We start from the raw sequence: 13,004 nt of genomic DNA, 5'->3' as shown, positions 1-13,004 counted from the left end.
CAAGGACCCGACAGAACAGGCTAGAAGCAGTTTCCGGGGGCTGTGAAAACAAAATACATGTTTTAGTTAGTGTATTTGAAAGCCATTGCTAAGCTTCATACGAATATGTGAATATGTGGTCATTACCCAAGAACCTGTTTATTAAAATGAAAGAATACAAGGACGATGTACGGAGTATTTTATATCATAATCGTGGTCGCGAGGTAAAAACATAAATAAATGAAAAGAAAACAAGACCGATCAAAATCATTTCGTCAGCCACGAAACACAAAACTCCCTAAAAAAGTAGAAAAAATAAATAACGAAAAATGCTATCCTGTAGTAACATGATGAACGTATTATGTCTAAAGGTAACACATTTTAATATTTAAAATACTATAAATGACAGGAAAAACAAACCAGCAACCATTTAGAATTTTAAGTATTCATTCAAATAACCTGAAAATGTTAAGTACTCGAAAATTCCAGTTCATATATATATATATATATATATATATATATATATATATATATATATATATATATATATGCAGCCCAAGTCCTTTCCTAGTCAGATTTAAATCAATCAAATTTAATTCCGCCGATCTCAGCTAGAATCCAAACTGAACTAGTACAGTATATCCAAAGAATACACGTCATTCCTTTTAAGATTATTTTTAAATCCACAATGTTAATGTGCATCCAGAAAAGTTCAGTTGTCTAGTCTGGTTATGTTTTGTTATTAAGAAATACAGAAAACATTTTCAATAACATCTTGACAGCTTCTGTTTAAAGCATCATGGAATATTCCAGAACTTTCATGTATCACCAAGAATAAAAAGAAGGTTCGTAAAATTTCAGAAAAGCCTAGACTTTAATATGATAACATCTTGTTTAATTTCATTTTTGATGGAACCTTCTCGAAAATCGTAGAATATTGATAATGTGTTGATATACAAGATGTCTCAATTTATTTGAGACTTGATACAGTAAACAATATGATGATAAATGAAGCATATTGGGTAACGACATGCACATAACATAAAAAAACAATACATTTTTTTTGGAAAATGCTACGAGATATAAAAGGAAAATTAGAAAAAAAGCCAAACATACAACAAGATTTGATAATAATACCTCCTACCCTTAAAAGGAGGAGTACCTGTATGTTGTCCGATTTTGTTATTTTCATCTTACGTTTTTCAGTAGTTTATTGGAATATAACGATGGTTTATACTTATAACTTTCGCTTTTTCGAAACTGTGAATTCCATTTTACTTATACGATTATATGAGGCCGTTTGCCGCTGGCAACCGTCTAGGCGTCCGTTTACCCTGGTCTGTCTTGCATACGCCAAGGTGTGACGGTCTTACGAGATAGGCTAAGCAGCAAATCACATATTTTCGCGCCAACATTAGGAAATTTCGCATGAATACAAGCAAAGATTAAAACTTACTTAAAGAACTATTTTGCATAGTCCAATTTTTTGGAAAAAGGACACATCAGAAAATCAAAATAAATTTAAAATTAGTTATTTTATTTATATCTAACGTGAGCGGCATTACGCCGAAGAGTTCTTTTTTCTTCAAATAATCAGCAATATTGTTTCTTGCTACTGAAGTGACCAGCGTATCCCGTGCCAAGTTTAAATTTTACAAAAATTTTCAGAATTCTAATTTTGTGTCTGACGCTATCAAGTTTGGTCGTTAAACTGATATATTTAAAACGAGAAAAAAAAAACAACAACATTTTATAGACAAGAAGTGACAAGAAAATGTTTATTTTATTGCTTTGATTTTATTTTTCCATTTCATAACTCTCATGGCCATGAGATTGTTTTTCTGTTTTGTTTTATTTTATAAATTTCCTGTTATATGTCACTGGCATGGGTAATATAAAGACCTACATATGTCCCCCTCTGCTTCAATAGTTTAAAATGCATAGTCATTTAAACCCTTAGGTATGATATATTTTATGACGGAGATGTACATGTATTCGCACTTAAGTTATTTATTTGTATCAGAGTAAATTATTTTATGTAAAGTATCCTCGTACTGTGTTGTGATTTTTCGAGGGCTATTTTATGGAGATTTATTTCATATAAATAAATAGCAGAAAGATGTAAATTGTTTTGAGAGGTGATATCAACACCAAAAAGTAAATACTTCATGTTTCATTCCCATCAAGTTGATATGAAACTAATACATTTATTTTTGTTCTGTTTGCTCCTTGAACCACTTATGTAGAATATAAAACTGCCAGAACACTTCCTTGTATAGGAACCCTTGCCGACGTTTAAGTCTGTTTAACACCAATAAACCATCCCAAGTATAGCCTCGATAACTCAAAGTTTTAAACCAAAATCCTTGCAAAGTTTCAAAATAGATTGCAACAACACTAATCATTAGCACAGAAACTTTGAAAAAAACAATTTTCAAAAATACATTAGATCTGTTATCATAGATTATACTGCTTTTAAAACAAAACACACTCAAAACTGATTTAATCAACCACATAATACACTGTAGGTGCATATCTGTTTTAAGTACTTGGCAGATAGTGAAATTACACCATCTGTTAAAAACTAAACCAAACCAACAAACAGTTGAAAGATAACAAAAACTTAAACGGGAGTCAGTTGTGCAGTGGTTAGTAGGTGTGAATACAACGCTGGATATCTGGTTTCGATTCCCTGTCGCGGCTGCTGTCCCGACTAGTGTTAAGTGCTCGGCGATTTACTTAAACTGGTACAGTTTCCAGTAGCAGTGGCCAAAACCAGATGCCTAGCAGGTAAATATGGCATATTTCATGGTTGACTGGAAATAGGTTGTTCCATCCATTCCAAGCGGAGGCTTTCGTCGACTACCCAACGTTAAACAAAATTTCTTTTACCCTGAAGGTAACCCCGTTACCTCGGTAAATATTATATAAATATTATCTCGGTAAATGATATAATAGGGGTTGGAGAGCCATTTACTGTTAACTTTACTATATAATTTTGTTGGATATATATAAAGAATTTCAGCAAAATACGCATTCATATACATATACAAAAAATGCACATCTTAAATTTTAGTCTACTTAGTATATGTTAAACATATTGGGAATATCCTAGTTAACAGGATTAAGAAACTTTACCTTTAACTTACCAGTTAAGATTTTATCGGGGCCCTGGTAGTAATGTCCAGGGATCTGTTTCACGAAGTCTACTTAGAACAAAGTTTGACTAAGGTGTTTCACGAACATCATTAAAAGTAGATTCATCTAATTTATACACTTTTTCTAAGACTCTACACCGAAGAAAAATAAGATCGACCTATCATGAAATTGAAAAAGTAATTTTATTTATAAATGATACAAGTTATATCCTGCGAAATAAACGTGTTTTGTAAGGTCATACTTAGGAGAGAATTTAGTATAAAAGTTATGTACTTTTGTGAAACAGACCCACTGTGTAGTGGATTGGGGTTGAGTAAAATTGATGTGGTATGATTCGTTGGCGACTTTGGATATTGCCTGGTAAAAATTATTCTTGATAAAATGTAATAATCACTGGCAGTCGTTCTCAATTTGAAAAGTGTCGTCTTTTATTATTCCAAATCAACTACAGACAACGTAAAAATATAGGTGTTCTCCTTTTATTATATAGGTATCATTCATATATTATACAAAAACACTGTTACTACTATTTTAGCTGGTTTACAGGACAGACCCGTAAATAAACGGATTGACTATAACAGCCTTAAAATATCGGTTTTCACAGTAAAACAAGCCGAAATAAAAGAACAAAAAAAAATCTTAGACAAAATTGCCTTAGACGAATATCAACATTTCAAAGCGGAGAAACATAATATGTAAATGGACAAACATGCTTGAATTGGTGAAATAAAGCCGTTTGAAATATAGTGAAATCACCATATTACTTAGAAATAACAGAGAAGGCGATCGGTTACACCGATGGATGCTCTCAAAAATAACTGTAGCATAAGGGATTCAGTCACGTAGACTGTGTGTCTGCCTGATATTTATGAATATGTAAGATATCGAGTCAATACCTTACACACCTTACCTCACAAAATACACGGCGTTCCAATGGCCTAATACCGTAACATATACTACAAGGGGGAGTGAGTGAGCTAGATTTTACGGCGAACCGACAAAAAAGGCAATATACCGCCGAAAACAAGCGCCTTGAAAACGTAAATTGTAGAGCATCATTAAAAAACAATTATGTAAAAATGCATAAACATATAAAATGTAAAGTAGATTGTAAAGCACGTCTAAAATATTTATGCAAAAACGTATATAAAGGGTTAATATATTTGTGACAAAAACAATATTGCAAAATGTGTAAAGAATAAATATATGATTTCAGACTTTGTGATATATGCCTATCTGCTTTAAAAATGACAAGATATTGCTGACTGATACATTTTCAAACAACTCTTTCAAGGATTGAACGTCATAGTATGTACAGCGCTGTTGAGCGCTCACACAGTCGACTAAAATATGTTTAATAGTAAGCGGTGTCTGACATGGTACACACTCGGGTTGTTCTTCGTTGTTCAAAACATGAGAATGAGTCAAACGGGTATGACCTGTTCGACAGCGAGAAGAACAACTTCCTCCCTGCGAACAGAACTGTTCCCTTGGTGCCATTCACCTAAAGTAGGTTTAACATCATGAAGTTACAGTCACCATGTTATTGTAAAACCGATTAAACCAATTATACGGTATTTTTACAGTATTCAATTATTTTTCTTTCAGTGCTTAGTTCAGAGAGAGAAAAACGAACACACTCGGTATGTTATACCCGTCGATCCAGAAGCCGAAGAGGCTGGAGAAGACGTAGAAGTAGACGCGCTCGTACAAGTTGTTACAGTAGGTTTTATTAATAGTATTTTATAGTAAAATATAGATTTTAGATTTTGTTTATCAACCTCAATCACTGCCATATGGTAACAATATAAGATTTGTGTATATTCAGTTTCCACTTATATCATTTAGTGTATGCAAATACTAAATACATTATATGACTGCACAAGAAATTATAAATCACAACACATGCGTATATGAAGTACTAGCCAACATAACGGAAACAGTTCCATTTTTATTTTGCCTGCATATATATATACTCTTTTTGCGGTTGGCACTGAAAACACCCTCACCAAGGTTCGATCACCGGTCATTGTCTGTATAATTATATGCATAATATTGCATACATGAAACATAATATATCTTCCTCGTAATGTTTCTGTGCTATGTCTCCATTTCTGGTGGAATGGAAAACAAATATATTAGTTTACATTTGTATAACCGATATTTCATTAAGTGCTTTACTGTATCATAAACACAACCCTAGAGATAACTTGCAAATTAAGTTATTATGAATGACACTTTATATCAACTTTCATCAAAAGTGAAACTAAATTGTAAAACGAAGAAATGTATATAAAGACTACATTGTATTTTTATCCTGCAATATGCCATGAATTGGTTGTGTATTTTAGTCTCCTTATCTATTCGTGCCTATTCCACTAAATTAAATTACTTCCCTCGTGGCAGCTACGTTACTTCTGTTTGTGTTTCTAAGCACTCTAGCTGTATACCTTTAGTTTTATTATGTCCGGTCCGTCTCAAAAAGACGGTGTCACCCTGGGAGAACTAAGTTTCAACGATAACATACGACAGCTTCTCAACGACAATAGTTACGGTGCTGCTCCGTGCGACCTTGTTGGTATAATTATTATGTATAATGAAACATTAATTCTATGTTTTATGAGTAAAAATGTGATTTTGAAATGAAATATATAACTTTTTTATTTATTAGCTTCTATTCTATGGATAACAAACTAATAACGAATAAAATCATAAACTCTATACAAATGTTGCAGTTTCGCTAAATACGATAACGGAAAATATGTGACAACGAGTGTTAAAAAATCTCAATATCATAATTGTCAATTAAAATGGTAGAAAATACGTCTGTGCATCTCCTCTTTACGTCCAAACCATCTTTGGACACTTGCGTAACAGGTTCGATGATGTGAAAGCATGAAGAATATCATCGCGACAAATGTTTTCGTCGGTCGAAAGCTGAACTGATATTCTGCAGGTTAGAGAAAAAGTTTTGGTAATAGATGCATACGATTATATAATCATTCAGTAAAAATGTACAGTTAATGCTCTACGACTAAAACAAATATCTTAGGGATTGTAAATAGGCCACTCATTGGCTTCTTCAAGCATTTTCGTTGACCAGTGCACAAAACTGTTGTTACTCAGATCAAACTTTGTCGGTTTTTTTTTTTATTTTTTCCTTGTTCCTTAAAAAAAATTTAATTGCGTGAGAATGCTTGCAAAGGATATTCGTATTACTTTCTGTTTGAATCACAGCGTCTGTAATAGAATTTGTGTACATTTTGCAAAAAATCGAAGGGACATTTAACGTCGTTTAAAAAATAGATGTTTTGTACAACTGCGTGTACAACGTATCAGTTATTACGTAATGGCATCCGTAACCGAGTAGTAAAGGTCGCTGACTTCGAAACGCTGGCCCCTCACCGCTGTGGGTTCAGAATATTTTTATGTGAGGAAGTTATCCAGTTGATTGGCAGAAGGTCAGCAGTTCTTCACCGGTTCCCGTCGGAACATGAAGTAATCTTCAGAGGGGCATCTAGGGTTTTCCTTTAACAGAAAAAACGCAATTAAGCCGCCATATGATCTATGATAGTATCGGCTCGGTGACCCACAACATGAGGAAGGATTGACCTACGGACAAATATGACAGAACATCGCTACCAGGGGGAGACAACAGCCATATAGTATTAATAAGATGTCGAATGGTTTTGCCCCCTGCTATTGTCACCTGGATGAAAGACAAGTAATTTCAGTTTCAAATATAATAAAAGAGAATTTTGTGTATAAAGAATTAAACAAGCTTAACTGACTGACTTGTCACTTCAGTTACAACTTTCTCATAAGGAATAAATAAGTTTGTTTTTCTTTTGCTATGTTTAGATATGGCGTTATTCTCAAAAGTACTTATTAAATTTGAAGGGCATTGAGGTTGACAGAACAATAACAATGTTTGCAATTACATGTATTTCTTAACTATAGCATATGCGCAGAGATTGCTTCCTTTTTCTAAGTTTTCTTGTAATTTCTAATTAGTTCAATTTCTGTTTGATATCATTTACTGACACTGCATTGGCATCACACATAGAAATGGCAAAACAGAAGCTTTTCCAATAGCAGACACAGGCTATACCACAAGTTAATAGAAATACAAAATGGACTAATTATAAGTGTTTTACAGATGCACAATAAAAGTAGAAAAATAATGGTTATTATACATTCGTTTATAATCTTTTCATTATATTAATTATATATTTTAAAAGTATATTGATGTTCTCACCCGCATGATTAAGATGAGCATTCATTTCATCTGGTAGTCGAGGTAACCACCCATTTTTTACGTGCGTCTATTATTTGATATACCTTCAAGTCCTTATAACTCTTATTAGATATGAAACTACTATGCAAACAACGTTTGGTTATAAATAGATAATTAACAAATAGGCATCCCAAAAAGTTTTAGCCCTTTTGCTTTCTAACAAGGGAAGCATTTTGTTATTCGTAAATGTAACAAAAGTCTATAACAGATATTTTTTCTATGGCGTACAGCGTAGCAGTAAAAGATAAGAACATAAATACCATTTTGAAAGTGGTGTGTTGTATATGGAAGTTGCTATTTGTTTAAAAACAAACGATAATAATGATGAATTGGGGCCAAGTTGGCGGTTATCTTTGATTTGCACGTTTTGCGGGAGACATTTTATTACCATAAACACTTTTGATAAATTACCATTCACACACGTAGAATGTTTTGTATCTAATCCCGGACTCCTATTTCTTTGAATCTAATATATTGTTCCGAGATTAACAGTAATTAATAAGAAATAAGTTATCGAATTGAGATTTATTCTAAATGTTACTAAAATTATCTTATATCGTCAAGTAAACATGTTTCTGCAGTGATATCATTTTTATGATGTAACGAAGAAAATACATGCTAACACTTATGTTTCGTTCAGAAATAACAATATTATAACCATTTGTCAAATATTACTGATATCGTATTTGCTACTGATGCAATGTCGAACCAAAATAATTTTAGGTTATATGGAGACGTTCCTGCTTTTTGGCTCACGTGGATCTGGGAAGACAACTTACATGATCGTAAGGGCTAAGCGCCTGTTTTACTGTATCTTGGCGACTCCAACAGCATATCAGTTTGATAGCCCATATTTTCCTTTCAATGTAAACAAGATTTCAAACAAAAATATTTAGGGGCCAACTGTTTTCACTTTGGTTTGTTGGGGGCTGGGGTGGAGAGGAGAGTATAGGTGTAGATTTGAGAGTTTTATTGTGGCTGATAAGAATTGCTCTTACATGTAAGAAAAACTAACACCATAATTAACCAGACCTAATACAAAGTGAAAGCAGTCTATGGGTTACTAAGAAAAGTGGAAAAAAAGCAAAGTATCTCGTATAACGGGTCTGTCGAGTGACGAATATCATTAATGGCATTTCTTGTCTGTGCCTTTGAGTGTTTTGAGTGCTTTACAACAAAATGGTTATCTTATATTTAGAAAAAAAAATGTAACACTTTTGTAGGAAAGTCGGATACGAGACTCCCTTTCCCCGGAAAAGTTTGAAATTTGTGACTATTTTCAGAATTGCTACCATAGGTGATTCTGAGTACTCTAAATGCTGAATTCTAGATAGTTTTTTCGAGCCCCTCTGCCGGGATTTTATTTTTGTTCGGACAATAACTGTGACATTCATGAATGAATCTTGTTTGAATTTGGCATGATTGTTCATCTCAAATAGACACAATGTTATGCACGAACTACAGGTTCTAATATCAACGGTCAAGTCACACTTGGAGATCAGATCATGTCAGATTTTTTCCGGGTCATAACTTTGACATGCATAAAGGGATCTTGTTTATATTTCGCATGAATGTTACCCTGGATGAGTCAGAATGTCGAACGCAAAGGCCTCAATGGTCAAGATCCCAAAGATCATATTAGAGCTTGTCTATCAATTTGATTAGTATGGACCAATCGTTTTTTTATTTGGCATAAATGTTTACTTCTATGAGATGGAGTGTTGCGCGCAAACCCCAGGTCCCCATCTCAAAAGTAAAGCTTTTACTGAAAGGTAACGCCCGCCCGCTTAGCTCAGTAGGTTCATGTGAGGAAGTTGGCAGTTACTTGTGGAGAACAGGTTTGTACTGGTACAAAATCTAAGAACACTGGTTATGTTAACTGCCCGCCGTTACATGACTGAAATACTGCTGAAAAACGGCGTTAAACCCAAAACAAAAAATCAAATTCACTTAAAGGTCAAATATCATTTTCGGGCTTGAACCTACCATAACATTGATATGCTTTGAACCAACTATCTTGTTTGTATTTGGCATGAATGATTGCCTCAATGCGATGGAGTGTCACGCGCATACCCAATGCCCCTATCTCAAAGGTCAAGCTCATATAAAATCTTAGGCCATACCTTTGACAGGCATTGATTTTTTTTATTTAACAGGTCCATTTTTGTGGACTTACATTTTTTAAAAATAAAATTACTTCCCTCTGTTGTTATCATAAATAGCTTATTGTTTATTATTGTCCATAGGGAAGACCTGAGAGCACTTTCCTGTGGCACAAAATGCATCGTTTCCCAAATTTTAGGTGTTTTTCAACACATCTTTACCTGGTTAGGATTTTTGGTGGACTAAGAATTCATTCAAGGGGAGCGGTGGTCTTGTAGATAAGGTGTCGACCGCTAAATGCAGGGATTGTGGGTTCGAGTCCCACTGGGACCGCGACCATGACTTCTCATATGACACCAGTACTGGTTTTTTCAGGAAGCGGACTTGACAGTGGCTCCAATTAGCTTGAAGCTTTCATCATAAACAAGCTAAAACAAATTACATTTGTAGTATAACTAAACTAAACTAAGAATTCATTTTGGAGGACTTACTTCCCTTTGTTGTTTCTATAAATAGCTTATTTTGTAACTTTTTTCGTTATTGGCCATACGAAAAAAGCATCTGATTCATTCTTATATGGTAAAACATGGATGATATATCCAGTTTTTAGGTTATTATGATAAATCTCTTCCTGGTTCCTTTTTTTCTATAAAATTTGACAAAGAACAAGAACTTCTGAAGTGATATGGAACTGCTTGATAAAAAATATTCTGGCACCTCCCAAATCATTAATGTTGAAGCCAGAATATTTCTATCAGTTATTTTTAAGCAGTTCCAAAATCAGATTTGTTTTCGTCATAAAAACTAAGGCAGACAATCAAATGGTATTGGGATGCCGAACTCAAATTCCAACTTTTCATGATAGAAGAAGAGCCCACGCCATCCTACAAACATTATTAAAGATTCTTGCATAATAGACGGGGATTTCCGGTATTTTTACCGATGTTGGAAAAGTCCATCTTACACCCCGGGGTGTAAGATGACTATCGTGCTTTAAATGACGTATTTAGATTTATGCCATTATTTATATTTTATTTCGAAAAACGGAATAAAAATCCAATACATTGACAGTTCCTCTTTGTTCCTGATAGTATATTTCTCGATTCAAAACACGTTATTTTATTCAAAATTCATACCGTTACGCTGCAGCTGATAAAACAAAACAGGAACTAAATATGTTATTTGTCTTTGAAAAGTGGTTTCCCGCGCTTTGTTTAAATGCGCTGCTATAAGAAATAGTTCTTAAAAGAAATTTGTTCGATTGAATTTATTTTTATTATTATATCTTGATATCGGTTATGCAAGAAAAAACTTCTGTCACTGGTTATAGGTGCAGATGGGAATATCCGGCTCTCGGGTAACTGTTTAGGCGGTAACTCGGTAGGAACCTCGTTACCACCTAAACAGTTACCCTCGAGGCCGGAAATTACCGTCTATACCTACAACCAGTGAAAGAATCTTATAATAACAAACCAGCTGCATGGCTTCCGCACATAAAAAAATCTATACCCCGAGCGATTCGCTGTGGTTATTGGCAAGTTATTTGATATTAGCGACCTTAATCACACAACTAATGAGACCCTTAAACCTTATCATTCAACAATGTGTAAAAGTTACAGCTTTGCTCGAAAGGATCTTTTAAATATTTTTTGATAATTTCAATAATTGTTTATTTACCTTTACTTTCGGGACATATACCGTGTAACAGTAAAACTACGGTGAAATATTTCGATGAATACTCGTCCAATATTTTCATTTAAAAGAGAACAAAAAAAACCCCCCGCCCCCCCCCCCCCCCCCCCCCCCCCCCCCCCAAAAAAAAAAAAAACCCCGAAAAACAAAGAAAAAACACAACAACACAGCAATTGCCAGTCGGTGCTAGTAAATATGTTTTCCGTGTTGTAGATTGAAATAGCATTCATCTTTTTTATTCTATGCTCATGTGTCTGTTCAATAATATGGTGTTATAATACTGCCCACTGAGCGTCCACCTGTTATTGTAAACTATCTTAAAATGTCAATATGCGAGACATTATCTTCTAAGTAGCAAAGGTTCCTGTTTTAATTTTTTGTATTTATCCTAAGATGACAGGACTGTATTTTAGCGTTCCCTGTTGCAACCACATATACAGTTAACTATGTGGATATCACAAACGTTTTTGCTGATTGCGGTTTGCTTAATTTAGATTTCTTTGTAAATATGCTAGAACATACCTATTTAATAGTAGGATTGTCTTATTATTCAAACAGAACCCAACCACGCTCCATACTTTACGAACTGTCAATATTCCCTGTCATTCACCACTCCGTCAAAGCAGACATCTATGAAGGTAACTTGGACGGTACCCTATGCTACAGATATAGAAGATGGTGCACGAAGGTATATCAAACGTTATTCTCGTGCTATTAGTATGTAGTATTATTTTCGTAAGCTAACGCTTTAAGACGCTTCTATTAACAATTCTGCGATCTCCAATCTTTGATTTTTTTCTAACAATTTTTGTCAATGTTTGGATACACAGATATGCTAGGTTTTCATTTAACATATTCAGGTTTTCAAATAACGCGTTACTGCATAAATTCACTTTACGGTCAAGTCTCGTGTATACGTTAAGGAAAAACATTCTTTTATTTCAAGTGTAAAACAAACAGACGGCCCAGTAAATGGCGCGCAGCTTCAAGGCTCACCAGAAGGCAAAGTTTACAATGTTTATTACGTTAGCGGAAAAGACTCCCGCGGCTTAAGTGCACAGTGTAAACTACGGATATCCGTTAAAGGTTTGTTTTTTTCTAGTTTGAATCATATCATGAAAATAAGGTTAATGGCAATGATGTTCGAAGAAAAACATTTTGAATTTTGTCACTACCCTTTCAAATTGTTCTCTTAACGTAACGGACGGAGAAAATCATTGACTATTCGTTATATTCTTAGCATTCGTAACGTTTATCTTCAGTGGTATTTTGCTCAACTCCTTCTGCGCCATCGTTCGGAAAAGTCGACTGTTCGGGAACCAACTATGGTCACTCATGCATTTTTACCTGCGCGTACGGATACGCACCGACAGTACCTAGCATTCAGTGCCAGTCAAACGGACAGTGGACAAATGGAGGGACATCCGAATGTAAAGGTAAAATTTTCGAAAGCGTATGATTAACTGTACCTCTTTTGCACAATACACGTATTTATAGTATAGCTTTTAACATTTCTTTTCTTTTTTTCTTTTTCGTTTTAACGCCATCTTTAATCAGTACTTCAGCTATGTAACGGCGTAATGTCAGAAATTTGAAGACGTGGCAAATTAAACTTAATGTGAAATAAGAAGAGAATTATCTCCCTTTAAGCGCATCCATTTTAGATGTACTGCAAGCATACTACTCTTGTACATTTTGATTATTCAGACTTCTCTTTCGCAATATTGAAGACCTTGGCAAATTACAATGGCCAATTTATAATTCTTATCTTAAA

General features: G+C 34.2%; 1 protein-coding gene across 1 annotated transcript in view; it reads left to right on the top strand.

Moving 5' to 3' along the window:
- LOC123558382 (sushi, von Willebrand factor type A, EGF and pentraxin domain-containing protein 1-like) overlaps window positions 1–13,004 on the top strand; it is a 109,537-nt gene that overhangs the window by 2,517 nt on the left and 94,016 nt on the right. Inside the window, exons 3-6 of the mRNA XM_045350266.2 lie at window positions 4,747–4,860; window positions 11,789–11,918; window positions 12,177–12,316; window positions 12,493–12,666. Coding sequence (XP_045206201.2) covers window positions 4,747–4,860; window positions 11,789–11,918; window positions 12,177–12,316; window positions 12,493–12,666 — 558 coding nt within the window. The remainder of the gene's footprint in view (window positions 1–4,746; window positions 4,861–11,788; window positions 11,919–12,176; window positions 12,317–12,492; window positions 12,667–13,004) is intronic.

Source organism: Mercenaria mercenaria, chromosome 15, assembly GCF_021730395.1.
Source record: "Mercenaria mercenaria strain notata chromosome 15, MADL_Memer_1, whole genome shotgun sequence".
NCBI lineage: Eukaryota > Metazoa > Mollusca > Bivalvia > Venerida > Veneridae > Mercenaria > Mercenaria mercenaria.
This window is presented reverse-complemented; position numbering and strand designations above follow the sequence as displayed.